This window comes from Rutilus rutilus, assembly GCF_951802725.1.
Source record: "Rutilus rutilus genome assembly, chromosome: 10".
NCBI classification, from domain to species: domain Eukaryota; kingdom Metazoa; phylum Chordata; class Actinopteri; order Cypriniformes; family Leuciscidae; genus Rutilus; species Rutilus rutilus.
In genome coordinates, this window is record NC_140215.1 from 20,930,939 (window position 1) to 20,956,860 (window position 25,922).

The 25,922-nt window shown below is 39.4% G+C and overlaps 1 protein-coding gene across 5 annotated transcripts; it reads left to right on the forward strand.

Annotated features, from left to right (window-relative positions):
* The first annotated feature begins 1,132 nt into the window (after positions 1-1,132).
* On the forward strand, positions 1,133-25,922 carry zmym2 (zinc finger, MYM-type 2). 5 transcript variants are annotated; one of them, XM_084422168.1, is made up of 23 exons: positions 1,133-1,381; positions 3,673-4,513; positions 5,196-5,484; positions 5,661-5,826; positions 7,507-7,719; positions 10,060-10,207; positions 10,512-10,627; positions 10,794-10,916; positions 12,345-12,495; positions 12,716-12,888; positions 13,205-13,370; positions 13,457-13,488; positions 13,603-13,744; positions 13,835-13,962; positions 15,638-15,803; positions 20,154-20,294; positions 20,501-20,610; positions 20,795-20,975; positions 21,320-21,462; positions 22,547-22,661; positions 22,938-23,180; positions 23,366-23,501; positions 24,480-25,922. In XM_084422168.1, the coding sequence occupies exons 2-23, from the start codon at positions 3,688-3,690 to the stop codon at positions 24,664-24,666; spliced, it is 4,095 nt and encodes a 1,364-aa protein (XP_084278294.1). In that variant the 5' UTR covers positions 1,133-1,381; positions 3,673-3,687; the 3' UTR covers positions 24,667-25,922. The 5 variants fall into 5 exon arrangements, with proteins under 5 accessions (XP_084278294.1, XP_084278298.1, XP_084278295.1 ...); XM_084422172.1 differs by having other exon boundaries at positions 1,253-1,381; positions 13,615-13,744; XM_084422169.1 differs by having other exon boundaries at positions 1,376-1,504.

Sequence of the window (25,922 nt, forward strand, 5' to 3'; positions counted from 1 at the left end):
CTGCTGCCTATCATCCCTTACAGACATTACTGTAAAATATTAGGTCTCTCTGTACTGTTTTGTCAAAATAAATGTCTGCACCCTAGCCCTAGTATAGTGTCGGCTGTAAAGCACATAGGTATTTCTATATGTTTTGCATTTTGACAAATAGTACTGAGTCACAGTCAATTGTTTCACAAGTTCACAACAACAAACTGGGTCACTCGATTCGCTTCCTCTTTCGATCATTAGTGTCCACATGTGTTGGGCAAGGAGGTCTTTAAAGGGGTAATTTGCTTTATTAAGTAATTTAAGTCAGAAAAGTTGTCATATGTTTCATATATTGTCATATGTTTCGTGAAAGGATTTATTTATTACAGAAAGGATTCCTAAAATGTAACTTTGACTCTTGCGTAATGCAGTTCCGCCGCCATATTTTCATCCAGTGTACTTGCGGTTACCCCTCAGTTAACGCTCCAGTGTTTATAATTACTTACAGCTATTGACTTTTTATTGTTCTGCTTTGAGAAGTGTTTCAAGAAACTAACGCTTAATAAACTGAAGAAATTAAGTGGCATTCAGCAACACTTAAGTAGCATTTTCCTTAACTGTTGCTAAATATTTTTTGTTTTTCAATTACACAATAGATATTAGACTACATACATATTCGTTAAAGCGTTCATTTAAATCCCATTAGAATGAAATCGACCGAAACAATGATTTACAAATCTTGCATGACTTCACTGGATTGTCCAATTTAAAACTTCAACATGACGAACTATATGTAAAGAGTTGTCATTATGTGTTCCTGCTAATCTCAAACTACCACACGTGCCTGGTTCGTAAACGAATAATCCTTTTGAGTCGATTCTCCTCAATGAATCAGTTGAACCATTGTTCACAAGAGATCTGAAAGGTTCGTTCATGATTCGGTCAGAGATGTTTTCGAGTCAACAACTCACTGACTCATTGAACCGAGAACCGTCTCTTCTGAAAATGTATGATTCATACTGAGCCAAGAAAATTTAAGTGAGATGATTATAGCATTTCGAGAGATTAGCAATAGCATAAGCTGCATACAAATGGAACCTTTAGGAACATTTAATGTGCTACGCTGTCGCTGGGACGTCAAGGACCACGTGGTGGCGTTATTACGTCATGGCGTAAAAGAATCACGGAATCGTATTTTTAGAAAGGAACTGTTCAAAAGAACCGATTCCCATAAAAAAATCGGACTTCCCATAACCAGCGCGCGCACGATCCAGTGAGAGTAGCGCGAAGAGCTCGCGCTGGCAGTATTCTCCTCCCACGCGCTTGGAACGTCGCTACGTTTTCACGCATGCGCGCCAGGATTTATGTCAAGGCACAAAAGTGGCGCTCTATCATCTCCAGCTCTACTCCGGTAAGAATTTCTCTGGCGTTTTGATGCTGAACTGTGCGTAATTGGCCAAAGTTTTTACAACTATGTCCGCCGCGGAGCTCGAGCCAAGGAAACTATCGGGGTCACCTGTGTTTGTACGCGAGGGTAATTTAACGTGCAATTTTACCCCGCCTGAGATTTCCCCCCTCCGCCGTGGCAGGGTGCTATTGCCTATGCTCTCGCGCATTGTTTCGCTCGCTCTCTAATGGCGGACATGAAGCAGTGCTACCCGCTGACTGAAGGGGGCAAGATGATTCGCCAATTTGTAAATAGCTCTTGTTTTAGTAGCTAATTGGTAGATGTGCTTTTAGACCCTAGTTAAATTGCAATCTTGGAATATTGAGTAAAATATTTGTGGCTTGTCACCTATTGGCGTTATAGTTGATGTTTCTTAACTGGGCAGCGCCCCCACAGGGCACCACGTGTATTGCCTTTTGATTGCCAGGGGTAAACGGGTAACTTCAATTAAACCTTCACTCAAGTCTAATATCGGCAAGAAACATTAATCCTCGTAGAACTCCCAAAGGGGATTATAAGTATAGCCAAAAGCAGACGTATTTTCTAAATTGATGTGTTAGAAGTGTGTTCATAGCAAGAGTCATAGCATTAAACCTTTTAGAGTGCTCTTATGCATATATTCGGATACATGATGTTTGCATTCAGTTTCCCTCCAATTTTGTCGCGGGTATTATTCTCCGATAACTACTTCTGAGTAATTTGTTTCGCTACAATAACAATGGCGCAGTCTCGGAGGCTCTCCTCCCTCCAGTTCGCCGCTAATCCAATGGCTGCCTGCGCCAGAGAGGCCAGGGGTGGGAGTCGACACATGGGCCGGGGATTTTGTGTGAAGAGGGGCAGTTGGGGTAGATTGGGAGGCTCCTCCCGCCTTGGGGGGTCTCGCGTAGCAAGTTTGCAGACCAGTTGGCCCTTGAGTTTCCAGAAAATAATGTAAGCCTTTGAAGCACCGCGTGTTGACGTCGTCATCCGGTTGCCTTGACAGCGCGCGGATCGCGGTCGGGTGTGTGCGTGTGTGGATACGAAGGGTCCGGAGTCAAGGGCACGGCCCAGGGGTGAATGGTAGGAATTGCCCCCAAATGACTTCATTATGTTGCTAATTGACACTAGTGGTTCTCGAGAAGTGCAGCTTTATGGGGCCATGAAACTGCGATGCATTTTAGTGGGGACCTTCGGAAAACATTTGCGTTGTTGCTCAGAATGCAGACTTGGCACGCGCATGGCGCATATGCATGTGATTATATCACGTCTGAGAGGTGGATCAGTAACGCTGCATGTGCTTTCCTCTCCAGCATCCTGATCATGGCATCATCGCCCTGCAAGGAAAGCCCACAGATTCAAAATGTTAACATGTTTGTGTCACATCTATTTGAGCAGTGTTTTTGTATTTGCTGTTTGGCGTTGCCTTCACAAGGAGTCTGTGCCGGTATTGCATCAACATAAGATCTCATCTGAAATGGGGCATTCTGTGTCAAAGCCTAGGAATGGACCAAGACAGACTCCAAGCTCTGCATTGCAGTCCAGATGTATTGAAGTTCAACCAAAGTCTTTGCCTTTTGGAAATCTGTGACTGCTATGACAATTCATCCATTGTAAAGTTGTATTGCACTGATTTTTGTTGCACATGGTTTTGAGGCTAAACTGTTGCAGTCAAAAAAAAACATTTTAACAGAGATTTTACAGAGAGAGCAAAAAGATTTGATGTCATTGTTATTTTTGTTTTTTAACTGTATTTTAACACATAACACAGAAAACACATTATAATGGTGTGTGTTGAGCCCCTGTAATAAGTCTAAATGGGTCACATGTTGATGATGCAAGAGTTTCTCCACATTTATTAGCCTTTTGCTTGAGTGAATAAATGTGGTTGCTTAGTGATGACTGTTTCTTGATTAATGATATCATGGATACTTGGTGACTTAAAATCATTTTCAATTTCTTGCATTTCATAATTTAAGTTTGTAACACAGTTTTTGTTTTTTGTTTTCCCCAAAACCCCCTTGTTGTAATTAGATTTTTTTTTTTAAATCCCTTGGTAAATTCTTAATCACATTGACATCTGTTATTATTAACATTATACTGATCTAATTTGTTCAATTTTGACAGGTTGTAGTCAGATCGATCTTATTTTGTTAGTCAATTTATCTTTCTGCAACTCAAGGATTATTGATCAACAAGCTAATTTTATACTCATTGTATTCACGTGGCTTTTTTGCTTCCTCAGGTAATTGTTCAGCTCATTGTGTTTGTGTCTACAGGTGGTTGCCTAAGCAATGGATGGAGATTTGGAAGCCAGGGCAGATGTTGAGGAGGCATGTACAGTCACAGGGGAGGGGGAGGAGGAGGAGGAAGAGGAGGGTCATGTGAAAATTCCCCGAACAGAGCAGACTCCATCTGCAGTAGAGTCACAGACAGCACCAGACCTGCCCAAGGCCTCAGAAGACAATGATGATGATGTAGTATTGGTAGAGGGGCCTCCTGCTCAGTCTCAGGGGAGAGTACAGCCCCCCAGCCCCACACCTGTAGAGACCCTTGCTGCTGCCAATGACTGTGTAGAGTCGGCTACCACGGCAACAGCTTCATCCAAGGCGCCCAATCCTCCCTCCTCTGCAGCTACCGCCGGCACAACCGCATCAACCACGGCCAAAAGCCAGAGTGAGCCAATCGTTATCGACGATGAGGAGGATTCTGAGCTCAAGGGTGCCGCCTCTTCCTCCTCTCCACCCTCTGAGGCTAAGGATGCCCTGAGCAGCACAGAGCCTGACTCTGAAATCAAAATCGCTAGCGTTACCACACTGGGAATGGACTCTTCTGCGGTTGCAATGGCAACGTCAACAGCAACGGACATAGAGGATATAAACCTCATGATCACGAATGTGACGTCGCTGAAAGGCGAGGGCGGTCCAGTGGCAGGCCGGTTGGAGGATTTGGAGGGGGCCGAGAATGGGCTGCAGATCAGCAGTGCATTCAGCTTGAACCCAGAGGCCCAGCAGAACCAGGGTACAGCTGGCAGACCGTCACCCACATTCAACCCAGGACGCATTAGCGCTGCAAGCCAGCCTGTGCAGAATGGAGAAACGGGGACACACCAGAGATCTGGTAATTCATCCACATGTAACTGCTGTGTCATCCTTTACACAGAACATGATGTACATTAGGCTTGCATTGACTTGTTTCTCTAGTACTAAAAAAACAATACCATATCTGTATTAGAGGTTTCAATTTCCAAAGGCAATGCGCCATTATCCGTAATGCATGTTGTGCAAAGATGTTTATACCACTAGGAAAGATGGCACACTGACAGATATTTATATATAGGCTATATATATTTGTTGTAATGAAATGGAAGTAGCGACAGATCATTTCTTCTTTATTTGAGTGAAGCGGATAGTCAAAAAACAAAAAAGGACTATAAGATTGTAGAAGTCTGGCATATGTCACCAGAAAGAAGTCTGTTGTTTTCACCGGATGGTTGAGTAATGATTTGATTAAATATTATGAGATCAGAACATTTAAAAAAAAAAAATGCTTGCACAGATAATTTGTAACATGAATTTAGATAATATATCAGTTGAATAAGGACTTTAAGAGATGCTCTATTGATCTTAATAAACTTTGATGATCACTTGATCCATTCATGTGCATATTTTACAGTAGTTTAAGGTAGTATTTTTTTTTTTTTTTTTTTACTAGTATTCAAAAACCAGAAGGTTTGCAGATTTCTTAATAGGGACTGTTATGATGTATATGAGGCTGAATCTTTTTTTTTATCTTTCTTCAGATTCATGGATCTCCCAGTCGGCCTCTTTTCCCCGTAACCAGAAGCAGCCTGGAGTGGACTCACCGTCTCCTGCAGCTCCTCTGCCCAAACCTCCCTGCCAGTCCTCCTCAGGATCCCAGCAGCCGCAGCGCACCATGAAAGTCACATGCGCCAACTGTAAGAAGCCTTTGAAGAAAGGCCAGACTGCGTACCAGCGCAAAGGATCATCCCACCTGTTCTGCTCGACAACCTGCCTGTCTGCCTTCTCCCATAAACCCACTCCCAAGAAGAGCTGCACCATGTGCAAGAAGTACGACTTTTTAAAATGAATTTCAGAGAGTGAACTTATTTCTGAAAGTGTTAACCGTAGATTAAAACGACACTGAACCATACTTGCTTTTTATAGAAGTACATTGGTTTGATAGTTTTTAGTTTTTTTGTTTAGTGTGTCATTCTCTCTTTTGTGGTTCTTTTTCTCCAAATCAGAGACATTACCAATATGAAAGGAGGCACCATAGTGGCCCAGGTGGACTCCAGTGAATCATTTCAGGAGTTCTGTAGCACAGGCTGCCTGGCAGCTTATGAAAACAAACAGAATCCTCAGAAGAACCAGCTCAAAACAAAGTGCACCGTTTGTGGAAAGCTCACTGAGGTCAGACCATTTACATTCTGCTACACATTTGATTTGGATTGAATCTCTCACACCCTGTCATACCCATAACCAGCTGCAGCCATGACTATGTCTGCAAATTATTGTCTGTGACCGTTTGTTTCATGTTCAGTGTGTACAGACAAATTGCTTCTATCAAGAATTTAGTTGTGCCTGGTTATGATATGGTGTTACTCAGAATGTGAATTCTGGAATCAGGGTTCTGTGCTTGCATTTCTGTTTACAATGCACAGGCTAAGATCAGTTATTATACTTGATGCGTAACAAAGGGCATTTGACCTTTTCAATGTAAATAAATGCAGTTCTTCTTGAATCATTCAAGAATCCTGAAAAAAAAAAAAATGCTTCCACAAAAATGTTAAGCAGCATGACTGTTTTCAGCATTGATAATCAAATATCAATATGATAATCAGTCTTCTTTCAAAAACATAAAATCGTACTGACCCCCAAATTTGAATCAAACTCTAGAATCAAACTATTTGAATGTATATGTTAAGTAATGAAATAATGGTCATGAAAGTTGCATGAAATAAATTCATTCTAACGATTTTCTAAACGCATGTTATAGATTTTATTGTGAACAATTCGTCCGTACATATGTTTCAATTTTTATAATTGTTTTGACCGTGTTTAATTAAAATGTCATAACTGGGCCTTCCGGTGACATATGACTTCACATGATTCCAATCATTTAGTCTTGCTTAAACCCCGCTCTTACAAGCTCACGTTCATCTGCCTCTTTTTTGAGTGCAATGCCCACATCTCTAAATCCAATCAACAACTGACTCCTATAATCCTGCCCTGCATTTTTTTACTCTCGGATGTACGTCACAAAGCAGATGAAAAGGTCTGACGCTACTTCCATTTCATAGCCACACTCGTAAAGAGTTTGTCATAAATATGTTTCTAATCTGTAATTTACAAATCCTTATCCTAGTTAAAAAAGCTTTGTTCGTTAATTAGTTTTTGTTACATGATGTTCACTCAGCAGGCCTGACTAATAAAAGCAGCAGTGATAATGGCTGAAAGGCAGCCATCGTGAACTGGGTGATGCTGGTGAATTAATGAATCATACTATGGTAAAGGCTTAGATAATAGATATCGGCATAGATTTATTAATTAATGATGAATAGTGTGACGCATTAGAGCTAGATTATTCCCATTACATTCAGCAAGGTTGTATACACTGCAAATGATGCAATGTGCTTTAGGGAGTTTTTATTCTGCTGGTATTATGTACAGAAATTTTTGAATTTTGACTATTTAAACTTGTGCGGCCAAATAATTTTCATTCGCAATAGAGCGAAAGTGCTGCCAATTTGGAAGGATGGTCAGAATCATCTCACATATTCATTGTGTGTATAATACAGGTTCATTGCAACTGGATGGAAAACCCAAGTACTGTAATTTTCACCCATCTTTTACTGTTGTGCATTGTAGAATATCATTTTAGAGCACTATCAAGCCTCCAGTCTTGTAGCCATGGTTACTGCTATCCTTGACTGTATTTTGTGGTGTATCCATAGCGATCACCTTGGGGACAAGAAAAGACCATTACACCAATTCAGTAGTCTATTTGTTGATTTATAACATTAATCTAACTGTTGAATGATCATTAAATACAATGCATCGTTTTGATGTATGTTTTTGTATCTTCTCCAGATTCGACATGAGGTGAGCTTCAAGAACGTGACCCACAAGATCTGCAGTGACGCGTGCTTTAATCGCTACCGAATGGCTAACGGGCTCATTATGAACTGCTGCGAACAGTGCGGGAACTACCTGCCAAGTCGTACCACAGCTAACCACTTTTTACTCATCGATGGTCAGCAGAAACGCTTTTGCTGTCAAAATTGCATCAGGGACTATAAACAGGTCAGTGTTTTAGTTTGATGTTTTAAAGTCCTGAAAAATTCGCTCATTCCTTTCAGCTCAGTCTTTGATTGACATTCAAATCAAGAAACACTACAAAGTCAAACTGTAAGGTCCACATCCCACAGTTCTGTGAAAATCGTATTGCTTATTTGTTTCTGATTTAAAAAAAAAAAAAAACTTTGCTATGCTTGTTTTTAATAATAATAATTAGTATTTTTATTACTAAACAAAAATATTAAAATATGAAATATTACTATTATATTATTTCACTGTAAAATAATAATATAAATATAATTTATTTTACAGTCCAACTGTAAAATTACAATACTAACATTTAGACTTCTGTCCAGAAGTCTTCATTATCTAATTTATTCTCAAATGCATGATATAAGTGACTCAAACTCAGCAGATGCAGAGATGAATTTGTGTGGAGCAGCATGTGCTGTGAACCGAGCCACTCTAACACACTAAAAACACCTGATCGTGCTGCACGCATGTAAAAGAACACCGGCTGTGCTTCACTCTGAAACACGCAACGCATATTTAATAGGGCTGGGACGATACACCGATCTCCCGATTCGATGCCATCACGATACTTGGGTGCCGATACAATATGTATTGCGTTTATTTATTTATTTATTTTAATTGTGATTCTACAAGTTTTGCAATTCGATATTGCAGTTTTTTTTTTTTTACCCCTAGACCATCAGGAAAAGTTAAATCATACACTTATACAGACTGTACATGATGTATAAGATGAGTCATATTTACAAAAACAAATCATCACATCTTTCTGACTTTTATTTCAGAAGCATCATACAATACTACGTTCTCTTGAATAAATGATTCAATAACAAATACATTTTTTAACCGTCACTTGTCGTCACTTAGTGGCGAGACAATGTAATCGATAAATGCATTATTTTAAGCACCAAGTTTCTATCAAAAGCTGATTTTATAGACATCAGTGACTACGTTTACATGCAGCCAATAACCCGTTCAAAACCGGGATATTAGCAATAACCCGGTCGCGCACGTCCATGTAAACACCGGCAAAAACCCGGATATGCTCATATCCCGGTTTTTAAAAACCCGGATATTACCCCTGGGGTACCCCTTTTCTAACCCGAATATTTGGTCATGTAAACGCGTATCGGCATATCCCCATCAAAAGGAACATTGATTTGTGTTCTGCGCATGTTCTATTCGCAAGGAATCTTGGTCTTTTGAGTAGAGACGGCGCATACAGAAACCCGCGTGCAGTATACCGGAAGTAAACAAGAAGTAGAGGTAAACATGGCGAGACGCAGCACAGCAACACACTTTTGGAGCGAGAAGGAAAGCGCAAACAAAGGTGATCGCTATCTGCCCCGAACTATTCATTATCCGGGTGCTGCTGCTGTTGTTGTTGTCTTTGGATACAGGAAGAAGAATTGGAAATGACGCATATTGCGTCTTAAGGTTGTCCGTACGTCCTGACGCTAACCGTGCGTCGCCGTTTACATCGGGATATTCCCAACTGATTACAAATTCCATGTATACAGGAGTAACTCTCTCTGCTCACGCATGTAAACGGGTTATTCCGAATGTTTCAGAAACCCAAATAGTGACCCTAACCCGACCATAACCCGGATATTGGCTGCATGTAAACGTAGTCAGTGTTCATATTTGAACTTTTATCCAAGTACTTTAACTATTGCATCACAGAAATAATGATACTATGAGGTTGAAAAGACTGTTTGTGAAGCTGTTTCATGACAACTCTCCGGGTCAGCGGCAGAGCCAACACAGCTTTGAATGTTGCGATATGATTTTGTCAACGTTTAATAGACAGACGAATTGAAAGATCGCGTGGGTGTTTGAATCGAGATCAGTCTTTTAAAGATGAATCGTGCAGCTCTATTGTCTTATCTCTCTCTCAGCATATGAGTAGCGCCGGCGCGAGGGCTTTTCAGTGCGTTCAGTCTCACGTCTCTTCCACACGTCCACTTGGGATATTACGTCACTCAATACTCATAGATAACGACACATTTCATTTCTGTTGGAACGAAAGTGGCTAACTTCTGTCAACCTCATCTACAAGCAATGACAACAATAAAGCAATTGAATTTGAATTAATATCGATTCTGGAATAAAAATTTTTTTTTAGGATCGTCATAAAACATTTGCGATTGCTAGGTGAATCGATTTTTCTCCCAGCCCTAACATTTAAATAAATCTGAGCCTTTGTAATTTGATAATCACACCAAGCCGTTTTGTGATTTAGGCTTTGTTTTGATTAATTGTACAGCCCTACTTCTGATGTTTTTAGTGATAATCTCAATTATTCTCTTTCCACAGACTCATGGGAAGATAGTACAGTGTAGTGGCTGTAAGGTGATGTGCAGATCATTTGATGCCACTCAGTGTATCGGGTCAAATGGAGCCATGGAGTCTTACTGCACCACAGCCTGTATGACCAAGAGTAAATTCACAGCTGCTGCACAGAGTGAGTAGATAATCAAAACCAAGAGCTGATATTGCGACTCACTCAATGAGTGCTAAACGGCCTACATTTGTGTTCCCCTAATGCCTAAGTTTGATGTGGATTTCACAGCATGTGTCGAATTTGCGAAATGTTGTCCTCATTTTTTTGTTCTGAAGTACATATAATGGCCATATTTTTTTTTACCACATTTATGCTCACCAGGCTATTTGATTTTCTACAAATTCGGAGTCAGAGATTTGAGGTCGGAAGAACTGAGTATCTGTTATAAATGTCAGCTCATGTTTGATCTTGTTTGTATTTGTAGATTCTGAGCCCTCATGCCACTTCTGTAAGAGAAATGCATTACCTCACTATCAGGCAACTCTGCCTGAAGGGAAGGTTTTGAGCTTCTGCAGTTCACAATGTGTCACCAAGTTCCAGGTACTTCAGATGCCATTTTAGCTTTTTATATCTAGCATTTCTGTAGAACACTGAGTAGAAGAACTCAAGCTAGTACATGCCTCATTAAATGTTATGAATGTCAATTTCTAAGTACACAATAGTGATGTTCTACTGGTGGCTTTGTTATCCAAATGCCCCCCTGCAGAATGCCACCATCCAAACATCAGCCAATGGGCAACTTCCTGCTTCAGCTTCAGAGAACATTCAGCTGAAATGCAATTACTGTCGTGGTTCCTTCAACCTGAAGCCAGAGATTCTGGAGTGGGAGGTGAGAACATTTTCAATTAGCCTATTATTTTGTTAGATTTAAATCTTTTAAAGGAATTATAATATTCTGCCATTATTCACAAACCCATATGCAGGTATTTTTCTCTGGAGCAGTTCTTTTTCTTACTGCTGTTATTATTTACTTTCTGTTTTTATTATTTATTTTATTATTGATGATATTTATATTTTATTTTGTTTATTTTATTTCTAAGTTACAAACCACAGTCTAGTGATGCAACCCTCTACAATGCGAGTAAATCACTTGCACATGCGACCAAATTTCACTCAAAGCAACTAAAAATATCTTTAGCCTATGGCTAGAAAATGGTACAATTACAGTCACCTGGAATTGAGTGAATGAAAAAAAAAAAAAAAGTTTAGTGCAGGTATAATATCACTGAGCTATATGCACCGGCGCTTGGCTGAGAGCACCCCTGTCACTTTCTCTCACACGCGCACTTAACCTAAGAGAGCGAGCACATGCAGGGCTCGTTGACAGAACTGTCACTGTCCCAATTGGGCCAGTGCAGCATTGTCATGAATGTTTATTATTTGCTCGCATTTTTAAGCCTTGCCAATTTAAACATTCAAGCCGCCTCTGACAGTATGTGAATACTGAATTAAGCTCTCTTTCACGTATTCTTGCTCTTGAACTGACAATTTCACACAAAATTATGTAAAAATGTCCATTTTGTCGTGTATCCTAGTAAATGTCTTCAGTGAACGTAAACAGTTGACAGAAAAAGCATGTGTACAGTATCAATTTATTGGATCCGTGCATTGGTCTTAAAGTGACAGCAGCCTAATATTCCCGCTGTCTGTTTTTAATGTTAATCAACAACAGACTCACTGCAAAAAAATCGCTCAATGCTCTTGACTGAATAACTTTAATAAGGATTCACCTTTATTTAATGACTGTGGTGTTATTTATTTGATTAGGCTGCTTTATTCAATTTCTGTAACTAATCTAACTAATATGTATCTAACTGTTAGATCTACCTGTAAAATCTGAATAGCACTGCTTATTTAATTTGCATCTTTGTTCTATTGTTTATTTGTGCTATTGCTTGTAATTTTTGTTCTTATTTGATTAGACTGTTTACTTGACTTTTAATAGTGTTTGAAATTTATATTTTTATATATTTGTTGAATTTTGTCATTTGCATTGTTCTTGCATTCCATTTGAAAAGTCTGGTGAGTAAAATAAAAATGTACTAGCCAATGGCGACTCAAGCTCAGTGTCCGTAGAGGGCTGTGGTATCTGAAATGACAAAAAAGCACACAGTAAATGCACCAAATCAAAACCAATAACATAAGATTTTGATTTTGTTGTTCAACATACAAGTTTGGAATGACATGAGGGCAAGAAAATAATGGCATAATTTAGATTTCTGGCCAAACTGTTTGCCTGAAAATCTGATCTCTGCAGGATAAAGTCCATCAGTTTTGCAGTAAGGCCTGTTGTGATGACTACAAGAAGCTCCACTGCATAGTGACGTTCTGCGAGTACTGTCAGGAAGAGAAGACTCTGCATGAGACTGTGAAGTTCTCGGGGGTGAAGAGGCCCTTCTGTAGTGAAGGTCATTATTCTGTTTACTCTCAAACATCTGGGCGCGTTTAACAGCACATTGTCCTGTGATTTAAATCTATTGCTGTTCACATCATGACATGCTGTGATTTTATCTTTAGGATATGAGGACAGTGTTCTAATGGATTTGATGTATTATTTTAAACTATTTACTAAATGTATTCATAATGACAGTTGTGATATATCAGGCTGTATTTTTATTCCTTCTGCAGGCTGTAAGTTACTGTTCAAGCAGGATTTCACCAGGCGTCTGGGTCTGAAGTGTGTCACTTGCAACCATTGCACCCAGATGTGTAAGAAATCTGTCACCAAACAGATAGACGGAGTCAGCAGGGACTTCTGTAGCGAGACCTGTGCTAAAAAGTTTGACGACTGGTACTACAAGGTACACTGATTTGATCATTCCTGGCTTTAAGATCATGTGACCAAGCCATGATAATTCTGCTTGTTCACTGAACACGGGTTTGTACAGGACTGACATATTGCATTGAACTGACGTTTAAAAAAAAAAAGGGTTCCAGATTAAAATACACTCAGTAAATGTAGGACTATTATGAGGTATTACATATTTATGGAAACTGTTGATATCAGAGATCTTTCATACTTTAAATAATTTCTGTTGGAAATTACAGGTTAGAATCTTTGACCCAAATCTGTGCTGCAGTAATTTGAAATATGTATTTCTGTGCTGTGTCCACTAGGCGGCGCGCTGTGACTGCTGTAAGGTACAGGGGAACCTGACAGAGTCTGTGCAGTGGCGTGCAGAGATGAAGCATTTCTGTGACCAGCAGTGTCTCCTGCGCTTCTACTGCCAGCAGAACGAGCCCGACATGGCCACACAGAAAGGCCCGGAAAACACAGCTTTAGGTACAATATAAAACCCCACATCTGGAAATATGCACATTTAAATCATGCTGTTGTGTTAAAAAAGAAATCCTTTGGTCCATTTACAGGGTTTGGAGGACCAACCCAAGCGTCTAAGATGGTGAGGGTGCTGTCAGTTTTGACTGAATCATTCTTAAACACAAGAAACTACAGATTGGCACATAGAGTAGTCGTTTCGATTCACTGTAGTCCGTTCTGATTGTGACTCTTGCAGTCGTTTACTCAGGGGCCTGTATCGTATGCGGGGGGAGGGGTCCTGAAGGATGTGAAGAATAAAGCTGTGCTCTGTAAGCCCCTCACCATGACCAAGGCCACCTACTGCAAACCCCACATGCAGAGCAAACCGCTGCAGACAGGTGAGCAACTTCTGTTCTGTGATGATACAAATGCATAAACTTTTTGGAAAAGAATGAGGGTTATGAGCTTCTGTCTCTGCTTCCCCTCAGATGAGGCAGGTCTGGAGGGCTCAGGAAAGGAGTATGTTCCTGTTCCAATCCCTGTTCCCGTTTACATCCCAATACCCATGAACCTCTATGCTCAGGCCACGCCCACTCCTATTGCAATACCTGTACCGGTAAGTGTTTCCTCACAGAATGAAAGCAGCATATGGTGTGGCGGCAAGCAGCAAGGGGTGGTGTGGCGCAATGGATAAGACACATGCCTTTGGTGTGAGAGACCCGGGTTCGAATCCACTGTGAGACACCAATGTGTCCCTGAGCAAGACACTTAACCCCTAGTTGCTCCAGAGGCGTGCGACCTCTGACATATATAGCAATTGTAAGTCGCTTTGGATAAAAGCGTCAGCTAAATGAATAAATGTAAATGCATATTGTTTTCAATTGCAGTACATATATAATAATATTTATACTATGGGCTGTTAAATGCTTAATTCTTTAATTGGTTGATTAACATTTTAAGCAATTATTTTCCAGTAAACGCACAGCTAAAGTAAAAAGTTTCAGGTAGTTTTTGTTCGCATTACAGATCCGAATTATTTTTATTTTTATTTTTTTTGTGTGTAACCTGCCAATACTGAGTTTTGCAGATTTCTTTCTGAGAACAATAATTGCCAGCATATACAAACAAAAATCTACTTTTCTTCAATTAAAATTATTTTCATTTAAAAAAAAACACACAAAAAGTCAGTAATAAACAAATTGCAAATAGACAGCAAAAATAAATGCAATAGAATAAAGAGAGATGTGAAATAAACACAGCGTTAAGTTTTTCAGGTGGGTCGAACAGTAGCCTATATTCAGGTAAGAAAAACTACAGAAATTGAAGTAATCAAATGTTAAATAACACTGGATAGTCTTCATTATAAAAATTAAATACAGATTAATGCTTACAAGTAAAGTTACAAAAGTTATTCAGTCAAGAGCAGAGAGTGATTTTCTTTTTGTTTTTTGAATAACATGACGGCAGCAGCATGGCTTATTTTGGTCTTAAAAGTATTACAAATTGCGAACTTGGTGTCGTCTTCACTACATGTGGCTGTGACGTTATTTCCTGCACCGTTGGTAACAAAACGGGCCGGATCGAAATCGGAAAGACGTGAGACCGGTACGGGCCAAGCATGTGGAAAATCGGCCTGTCCCTGGCCAGTCGATCGGTTCATCTCTAATAGAAATGACAACCATTTCCATGAAATTACATATTACCTATGGGAAATGCTCTCTCTCCCATACATGCACACACAGTAGACACAAACTCGCACACATGTTTCTCAGTAGCAAGGTGGTAATGTTGCTGTTCTTGAAGCAGTTAAACTTACAGCTTTGCTATTGGTAGAGACGCTGCTGCCTTAATCAATGAATATCTATCTCTAATAACTACATTAGTCTGCATACCAATGAGATGCGTTAGAAATTAGTTCTACACACGAGAGCATTTTAAGGACAAAATCCTGGCAAATGTCTTGAAATAAATCATCTGAACTATGTCAATTGAGGTGTGATGACAAAGTCCATTTGTGAAAATGCTTTATTTTGTGCTTATATTCTTTTATTTATTAATTTTTATTTAAATTAATAAAACAGAAATGTTTTATTATAATATATAAAATTGTGTGTGTGTGTATATATATATATATATATATAAATTTTGGGGGGGGATTTTATTCACATTTGATTATTTTTTTTTAATCTATTTTATTAAAACGTGAGAATGGTCTAAAAGATATCTTATCAACATTCCTTACTACATGGAGATGACCCTTATTGATCTCTGGCTCATTCTGGTGCTTTCAGGTGCCTGTGCCAGTGTTTCTACCAACCACGCTGCAGAACGCTGAGCAGATTGTGAAGACCATCAATGAGCTCAAAGCCAAAGTTCCCTCTGACCCCCTTGAAGCTGATCTAATAGCGATGGCTGAAGTGATTGCACATGAAGAAGATGAGAAACCAAAATGCTCAAGTATGTACCTGTTAGGAGCCATCCACCTTTGACAGATGGAAGCAAGATTCTGCAAGTCACTGCCTTTAACTCACACAGATTCTCATTTCTCAGCTTTTTGACACCCTCACCACTTCTGCTCCAGTAGCAATCCCACAATCCCTTCTTTATAGGGATGTACCGAAATCATAATTCTGGGCCGAATAAATACATTTAGTCAACACACCAATACAAGTAACACCAAAATTGGACAAAAAATATATTAAAACTAGGGATGTTAACGATTAATCAATGATTGATTAATTGTCGATAATACATTTAAAGGAGAACTCCGGTCAATTTTAACATTGAGCTCATTTTTTTTTGTACATTTGGAGTGCTGTCAGTACAGAGAACAATGACAAAAATCGGTGTTTCCTACACCGTGTTATCCTCTTTTTAAAATTTGCACCCTGTTGACTTCAATGGGGCAAGTTTTAAACCTGCTTTTAGGCTCTTAACATCCTTGATGTGTCATTACAAGTGCACAGGTCATGTGAGTGATTCCTTCGGAGTGAACGCGGGTGAATCTGACTGCAGTAGATGTGAAAGATATGAATAAAAATGATGTTTATTCAGCCAGCGCACATACCTGTATTTACATCCTGTTTTCGGTCGAAGTCCACAGTAGTCGATTGTCGAGTTCACGCGCGTGATCAAAGGTACTAAACCTATGCGCGTGAACTCGACAATCGACTACTGAGGACTTCGACCGAAAACAGGATGTAAATACAGGTATGTGCGCTGGCTGAATAAACATAATTTTTTATATATTTCTTTAACATCTACTGCAGTCAGATTCACCCGCGTTCACTCCGAAGGAATCACTCACATGACCTGTGCACTTGTAATGACACATCAAGGATGATAAGAGGCTAAAAGCAGGTTTAAAACTTGCCCCATTGAAGTCAACAGGGTGCAAATTTTAAAAAGAGGATAACACGGTGTAGTTCTCTGTATTGACAGCACTCCAAATGTACCAAAAAATGAGCTCAATGTTAAAATTGACCAGAGTTCTCCTTTAATCGATAAAACGTATCGATATTTGATTAAGCAGGTTCATGCGCGTGCGTGCTGCTCAACCGTGAAACATGTAAAACGAGCACGCCGGAGTTATGTTTGGGACCGTTTTACACCTTCATGACTATAAGTTTGCGTGTGCATTCGCAGCCTTTTGTTTTTTGCAAATGTAAGTTGTACTATTGTTTATTTTGTGTAGACCTTTATGATCCATTTGGTTACGAATTAATGCTGTAGCGTGTGGTGAGCAGCTTCAGTGCGCGCAGCTCAAACGGCCATGCACAACTAATACTGACTATGATTGGGTCTGTCATATTACATAACATTATAAAGAGAACAATATTGTAATAATTTTTTTGAATTATTTGGGTTTAGTTGCCGTGTTTCATCGCGATGCTCCAGGAAGAGCGCGTCCACAACATGAGTCATTCTGAAATCTGAATGGCACGTAACTTAGTTCAAGTTCACTTGTGCATTTGCGTCATTTTGTGCAGATATAATTTGTAATATTATGTTTATTTTGTATATATCTGATTCATCTCATTTAGGATGCATTTCTTTGAGTTAAATAACGCCCCAGTTTACCGGTGTTCATTCAGCGCACGCAGCTCAAACAGCAGTGCACGACTAATAATAACTGTGCGACTGTCATATTAAATAACATGCGAACACTATTTTATTATAATTCATTGGGTTTAGTTGGCGGTTTCAGCTCGTTGTTCCAGGAAGAGCGTACACTTTCTGACAAGCACGCATGCCTTTTATTTAGATTAAAAACCCTTCTCATTCATTTGGTGAGGAACATGGCGTTTTGAGCAGCATTTGCAGACCCTGTCGTGCTGTTTGACATATGCCACTGTAGTAAACACACATTGCAGTATTAAAGCTACACTGTGTGATATTTTCCCCCATCTAGCGGTGAAATTGTATGACTACTAGAGGCTGACATTTTTTCGGGAATCCCACGGGTCACGGGATTCCCGTGGGATTCCTGCAGGATGGGAGTCATCTTTGCTATTAATCACGGGATTTGGACGGTACAGGATAAATGGTTAACGGGAGCAGATGGGAGCGGGAATCAACCAATAGCAAAGATGACAAAAAAAGAAAAAAGTAAATGCACCATTTTGTAGTTTCCTTTTAATACGCCTACAATGTAACGCAATTAAAAAATAACTGAAAACTGATTATAATTTAACCAACAGTAATTCTGGATTGCGTCCACCAACAAGTAAATATAGGAAATAAGCGAATCAGAACACTGCGCGCCAAACCAGCAGTAGCCTATGTGCGCAAGCGTGAACCACTAGTGTTTCTGTCTCACTCTGGATCTGCCACTGCATCACATTTCTCTCTGCGTGGCGTGGAGTGTCCGTTTTTATGTCGGCTTTCATGTTAACTGGTTAGAGCTTGTGTTAGAGCACAATACCTGCGTGACACACACACTTCTCGAGCCGCGCCGAAACCGCGTGCTAGAAATAGAACCGCAACCGACGCCTATTTTTCACGCGACACGCAAGAGTGTTGGAAGTTTTCAGACAAAATTGAAGGCGCAAATACATATTAATAAATTACATTTTGATGCTTGAAAGTATCTCGGTTTTGACAAATGCATATATAATTGTAATTTAAAAAATAGGCCTAATTATCGATTTTCAAATATTGCCCCTATATATATATATTGGCTATATATATTATGTTTAACATCCAAATGTAGATGGTCTGTCGGCGCACAGAGCCACGCAGTCGCAGACAGCACGTGAAGTTCGTGAACACCGAATTCCCTTTTCTTTCTTATCTATTTGTGTTTGAACAGACATGTGCACGAAAAAATAAGCCAGTGTCCGTCTCAACGAGTTTCCCCGTAAACGCAGTCAAAATAAAACGGATGCGTGTCATTACCGGTATTAGATACGTGCATTCGTCTTAAAGGGACAGCACCCAATATACCTGCAGCTGTTTGTGTCACCAAAGTTAATCAAACAACAAAAGAGAAAGAGAAAAATCATGTTTTGTCAAAAGATAAACTGTATTAATATTTAATACAGTTAATTTACCTGAAAAACATAAAGCACTGCTTTATTTCTGTTTTATTGTGTATACGTGTATTTGTGTTTTATTGTATTTATATTTGTATTATGTTTATTAGTTTCTATGCAGATGCACTAGGCCTACCCTACACAATTACCCCAATCATCCTAGAATTATTAATTCTTTACAAAAAGAGCTATTCAAATCATCAGGTGAAATTGTTTTCAGGAAGTAGCAGTAAAGCAAGAAGAAGAAGTGCAAGATAGTTTTTCTAAATTTCATTTGACTCTATGTGCCTATAGGGGTGGGTTGGGGATGGTGGCAATGTAGTATCTGGATATTTGCCGCGGGACGAGGGCTTCGATTACCTCTCTCTTTTTTGACCATACATGTGTTTGCACCCCTGTATGTATTAACTAAACACTAATTGAAGAAAAAAATATATGGGAGCGGTACAGGAGCGGGAGTCAGTTTAAACAGGAGCGGGATGGGACTGGGAGTCAATTTACCAGGAGCGGGATGGGATGGGATTATTTTTTAAACTTTGGTCTGGGAGTGGGACGGGACAAGATTTCTTTCTATGGGAGTGGGACGGGACAGGAGTGAAAATCCACTCCCGTGTCATCCTCTAATGACTACCCAGTGAATATTAGTTTATTTTCCTTTCAATTCCGAGGGTTGTTTTAACTCCTACGGTGGCCGTATTATTCCAAGATTAACATGGCTTCCAGTTCGACTTTGCAAAAATTGCGCCTTTAAAACTATTCATCACCTGTGATCCGTCGCAGCACAGATTTATGTTACAAGGTAAACAATACTTTTCACCATTGACGCGAAGAAAAGTAACGCAAGTTATACTAGAGGTCGTTCTGGAATTATGCACAACCATGCTATGGTTAGACAAGCAACTATAAAACTTCGAATTTACACAAATAGGCTGAATTACCTGTCGAGAAGAAAGCAGACAACTTAGGCGTCCATTTTAAAATCTTTGCTCCTCATGAGCTCTTTCCATCTGGGAAAAGTTACTCCAATATTGACTTTGGTCTTGCTGATTTGCCTGTCACGTTGACGGTTTAATTCTCCCCGATAGTTCTCGCCCCATAGATAGTTTTCGCTGGCTGAAATTTTGGTGCATCCCTACTTCTTTATAAACCTGTCTTTTCTCTCCATTCACACTGCACCTGTGTTTCTTGTTAAAATGACACTGCATGTCTATTGTGTCTTCTTGAACCAATTGTGTAGAATCAACCAAAAAAAAAACTTTTTTTTTTTTTGTAGGCATCAAATGTGAAAAGAGCAGTAGAAGTGAAGTGAAGATAGAAAGTGTAAAACATGAAAATGGCAGTGGTAGCTCAGAAGAGGAGGAGGAAGACGACAAGTATGAACCAGATTTGGACCTGGAGAAAGACCTGCCCCTTGGTACTGTACCACCAAATGAACACGATTGTTATTGCAAAAGATTTGCATATTATATTTTTAATGTTTGGAGGGTCAACATTTCCCTTTTTACCCATCATGATGTCTACCTTGAAGTATTTTCTTCTGTTAATCTCTGAATATGTTTTCACTGTTTCCAAATCGCAAAATTGTATGTAGTAAAGACATGTTGCTCTGGTCTGTTCCAGCGACAGAACCCGTCCTGGTTGAGCGTCTAGATACAGACATGCTCTTCTCGTTGCCTCCAGTCCTGGCTGAGGAGAAAGAGAAGACGCCTCGGCCCAGAACCAGGAGGAGGGTAATGAACGCATCCAGCCCAATAACATCACATCCAGTGCTGTCCTGTGATTAGAAAACCATTTGCTGTTCACATGCTGATGTGTCGTGATTGCTGAAGTTTTATATGAGGTTCATAGTCACAGGGGCCGATTGTGAACAATAACTGTGTGTATTCTAATGTTTCTGACCTACTTTTGCTACAGGGTCAGAAGAGGCGGGCAGTAGAGGAAGACTCTTTATCCTCGTCACCAACAGTAGAGTCCTCAGCAGCAGAAACCTCTTTCCCCTTGAGCTCCAGATACGGCTTAAACGCATGGAGGAGATGGGCAACATCTGAAGCCTCACCGTCCAGTCAATCCAAAGGAAAGGAGAGCCAGAAAGAAGGTATTCGTCATAATTGATCTGTACTTAGTTCATTCAGTTTGATGCTTAATTTGTAGATTGTAATGCAAGTTGGTCCCAGGGAAATTTTCATAAACTTTTGTTTGGTTTAAATGTGCTCAATGATTATAACTTCACTGCTGTTCACATTCTGAAACCATTTTGTTGATCACTTTGAGTTATGAGGGCACTTTTTTCGATACTTATGAACTGATTGTAGAATCACACTCTTGCCATGTTCGTGTAAACAAGTGTCTTACAAAGTCCTCAAGATAATCTTAAAATGTCTCTTTATGCTGTACTGATGTTTCTCAAGGTAATTTTTTTGTTTTGTTTCTCATGGGCAGTTAGTTTAAAAGGCAGTCTCCTGTCCCTGAGCCCAGCAGAGCTGAATCAGTCTTTATCTTGCTTCGTCAAAGAGGTGTGTCGTCCCAACGGGGAGCGCTATACTCCAGACAGCCTCCTTTACCTCTGTCTCAGCATCCAGAAGGTGAGACTGTTCACATCCTGACACATGCTAGTTGCATTAAAGCTGTAAAAGAGGATCATTAGACCAGTGCTTTTCAAACACCCAATTCAAGTCTTGCAGTCTCTACTAATGAGCTGGTGAGTTGAATCAGGTGTGGTATTAGATGCATTAGACAACAGAGCCTCTTGTTAAAAAGGGCAGTGGATCAAATTTTCAGTAAACTTGTACATTTGATATAAATGAACGTTACAATGTGCTTATGGAAATTAATAATATACATAAATAAAAATATATAGATGCAGGTTTTTCTCCAGAGTAGGGGTGTACAATAAATTAAAAATAAATAAATTAAATAAATAAAAATTCCAACTGTAGCCTTTGCAATTTTATTTGCAGATATACAAGTGTCATTATGCTTGAATTTGGTTATACTTTTATTAATTTTTGTTTCACACCTTCTTGTCTTTAGATCAAACCTGAACCGATCGGATTCCCCGATATTAAAATTGTCTGATATTGATAAGCAGATAATTGCCATCTCCAAAAATCACTCATAGAAATCAATGGAAGACTATCAAAATTGCTTTATGAAGTCATTTGTCAATAAAAGGTCATTTACTAGTATGCATAAAGCAAACAAAAATGAAGGGGTGACATAACACATCCATGATTATGTCACAAACACACACAAAAGTGGACCTTTTTTAAAGTGAATTTCTGTGGAGACCCCCAAACTTCAAAGCCATCTTGTGATGAGACAATCCTGTATAAAATTACAAGTCCTACTTCTAGTTCAAAATCAAAAGTTCCCATCAAATGAAAAGGAGAAATAAAGAGACTGTGATCAAGTTAGTAGTTAAGTTATGTTAAGTTTGAATTTAAACTCTGCAGGAAACTAGGTCAAGGCTTGAGCACTTCTGGGTTAAGTGGTGTCCAGTGATTATATCATTTGCTGTTCACATCCAGAAACATGATGTTGATGCTTTTGCTATGAGGACACATGACACTGCTCATTGGAAACTGACCTAATCACTTTTTATTAAAGGCATTTGTCTTGCAATGTGCTGTCATGTTTCTGTTATCACATTTTGTGGGTGTTTTGTAGTATTTGCAGGACAAGGGAAGGACAGATGACCTCTTTGGTGACCCACAGTACCACATGTTTGGGGAAGAACTGAACAAGCTCCTCAAAGACTGGCAACCCAGTGTCCTTCCTGATGGTAAGTGTGAAGATATCATTCTTATATGGCTGTCATTTTGAAATGTCCAATGATTATAACTATTGCTGTTCACATTCTGAAAAATGCTGTTGACTCAATCCAACTATGAGGACATTTCGCACACAAGAAGCGCTCAGTAAATTGAGTCTTTCCTTTTTACCTGATTTTGAATGTTGTGTAATATTATTGCTGATTAGAAATACAATAACATAGTTTGCATGAGCTGTTATGATCAGTGTTGTTCCAGTGTTAAGGTGTGAGTGGTTTTGTATTGAGGTTCTCGGTGGGGTCGTGTGGAAGAGCAGTATCTGTGGAGCAGCGGTCAGCTCGGGGAGCAGACACCCTCCGTCCTACTGAGATCCCTTCTCTATCTCAATACCAAATACTTTGGTCTTCGCACCACTGAACAGCACTTACGCCTCTCGTTTGGAAACGTCTACGGCCCTAGCAGTTCCAAACCGCACAGCCATGAGACCACCGTCTGTATACGCATCCCCTCCATCTCACAGGAGCAGCACGGTGTGTTCCTCTGAAGCACTATACCATAGCAAAATTAAATGCATTTAAAATCTAATGTAAAGTTACTTTTTTACAGATTTTTATTTTCACTCTTTTTGATTTGAGCTGTTTGCAGAAATTTTGTTTCAAAGTTTTGTTTTTAGAAGTTTTGTAACTGATGATGAAACATGTCTTTTCTTCCATAGAGCAATCAGGAAGTAAGAGGAGGCGTAAAGATGACTGTGACTCAAACTTTGAGGCGGACAGTGGTTCAGGAGGATCTGGTCACTGTCCTGTTAAGAAACACGAGTGCCGACTCTATGAGCTTTACCTTTCGAAGTGGTGAGTCTCACATAACTGTTTATTTGTTATACAATTGAAGACCTTCATCTAAAAGAGGTGTGCAGATCCTTTGGCCGAGCTCTATTTCGGTGGGAAAGGGCAACCCAATACCATGATTAGCAAGTTCAAGTTGTTTTGAACTAAGCAGTGTCCAGTGATTATAACATTTGCTGTTCACATTCTGAAATACGGTGTTGACACTTGTAATATGAGGACACATCATAGTCTGTAAAGAGACCCTGCGGTGATTCAGCTGTGCAGTCAGAATTCCTGTTGGTGTTATTAATGTAAAACTGTTTGAAAAAATGCATAGCCCAGACAAAACAAAAACTGAATTAAGACTTTTATTCAGCAAGATCAAAAGTGACCATTTTCTATTTCAAATAAATGTCGTTGCTTTAAACCTCGTTGTATTAGTTTAAGAATCTTGAAAAAAATTGTTTAAAAAAAAAATGCAGCAGCAAAACTGTTTTCAACACTTATAAGAAATGTTTCTTGAGCTGCAAATCAGCATATTAGAGTGATTTCTGAAGGATCGTGACATTGAAACTTGTATAATAATGCTGAGAATTCAGCTTTGCCATTACAGGAATAAATTAAAAATAAATAAATAAATATTTTAAATTGTAATATTTCAAAATTCTGTATTTGTGATAAAATAAATACAACCTTGGTGTGAATAAGAGATATTATTATTATTATTATTATATATTTTTTTTTAAACATTTAAATATCTTAAGCAAATCTCAAAATGAATATCCTTTTTTCTTACTGTGATTCCTAAAAAATACTTGTAGTGTTTAAAACTATTGATATTAGAGTTTTATTTAAATGTATATCAGTTTATCTCCCATAACATGAAAATATTTTGTATTTTTATATCAGCCAGATTTGTAATATCGCTGTATCTCTAGTTCTGTGTGGGATCTGACTGCCGTTTTTGTTGTTGTTTAACCGGTCTCCTCTCTTTCCCCTCAGCCCAGAGTCTGTGAGACAGAGGACAGATTTTTTTTACATGAAGCCAGAGGTCTCTGCTTCCTCGGACAGTCCGCTGTGGTTCAGCTCGACACCTCTAGAGAATAGCGTGCTGGCTAGGCTCCTGACTCGAGTGCTGCTGGTCAGAGATATCTATAGAGACAACCAGCACGAGGAGGAGGGAGTCTAGAGGCTGATGCACTGAAGACTTCTTACTATGCTGTCGTGACACCCTGTGCATCACCAACGAGCTGCTTACCATGTCACACCCTGTCACTCTCCCTTTAAACACACTGATCCCAATACAGCTAAGAGATGATGTCAGGATGGATTTTGGTGGGATAATGCTGATTCACATCAGTCTTCCCAAAGACCCTGAGGAGTTTTCTCCAGAAACGAGACTTACAGGATGCTGCTTTCTTCTTTATTTTTCCCCCCTTCTTTTCAATTTGTTGGAAACTTGTGTTCATGTAGCATTACTTGTGTGGCCACTGTGGTCTAAAAATATTTCTAAATGTAGTCTGTTAGCAGACAACAGACACAAGAACTTTGGTCCTCTAAGGAAAGTAATGGAGGTTGTTTTTTTGTTTTTGTTTTTTTTGCTGCCCAACAAAGCCTTCTAAAGATTAAATTTATTTATTACTGTTGATTGACATCTGTTAAAGAGAGTCCAAGATTTTGTAATAGCAGGGCAGGGTGTGTGTGTTGGACGCTGTGCCATGTGTGCAAATTCTCTGGCCTTCCATAATAGCATTAAAACCTGCTGCAGCCCTGGACCTCTTCTTTGTGCGAGTGGAATGAGTGTGTTTGTGAATGTGCCTCTTTCCCTCCCCTTTCTCGTGTTGTTTTGGAGTGGATTGGATAGGAGTTGGTTCTGCACAGCCAATACGTTACTGGCATTGAACCTTTAAGTGTGAAACTATTCCTCTGAACAATCAAGTGTATGAAATTTGACTTTGAATTTCATCTGCTGCATATGCTGATTACACAGATAAGCAGAGACATGTTGTTTGCTCTGTACCCTTCCTGGAGTCTTGAGTAATTTGAAGGATGTGCGTGTGCACAAAAGTAATTAAAAGTTACGTACAAAACACTTAGCTTATGCAAGATTAAAAGTGATTTATTTATACGGTGAAAGTCAGTGGAGTTTGTTTTCATGGCTTTTACGATTATTTTCCTTGACCTTTTCTACCAATAAATTACAAGCTCATTTCTTGGTCTCATAATGGTTTACCTTTTAGACCCTTAAGACTGTTAAGCAGGACTGTGAAATGTGAATTTTCAGTTTTGTCATTTTGTTTTCAGCCTTTTTCTTCTGTTGGCTCGGAAGGGGTAGAAGTGAGTATCCCTCTGTGATGGAGTAAAGGTGTTTGTTTTGTGCTTGCTAAGCCAAGGGGTTTTGGGTTATAGGGTTTTGGAAAATATTAAACTTTGACACTTAACTCA

Bases quoted from the DNA above. Each gene is read 5' to 3' on its own strand.
- zmym2 (XM_084422168.1), top strand. From the start codon at position 3,688: ATGGATGGAGATTTGGAAGCCAGGGCAGATGTTGAGGAGGCATGTACA. The intron at 10,917-12,344 runs GTGAGAACATTT...TGATCTCTGCAG, and splicing joins CAGAGATTCTGGAGTGGGAG to GATAAAGTCCATCAGTTTTG. The intron at 20,611-20,794 runs GTAATGAACGCA...CTTTTGCTACAG, and splicing joins GGCCCAGAACCAGGAGGAGG to GGTCAGAAGAGGCGGGCAGT.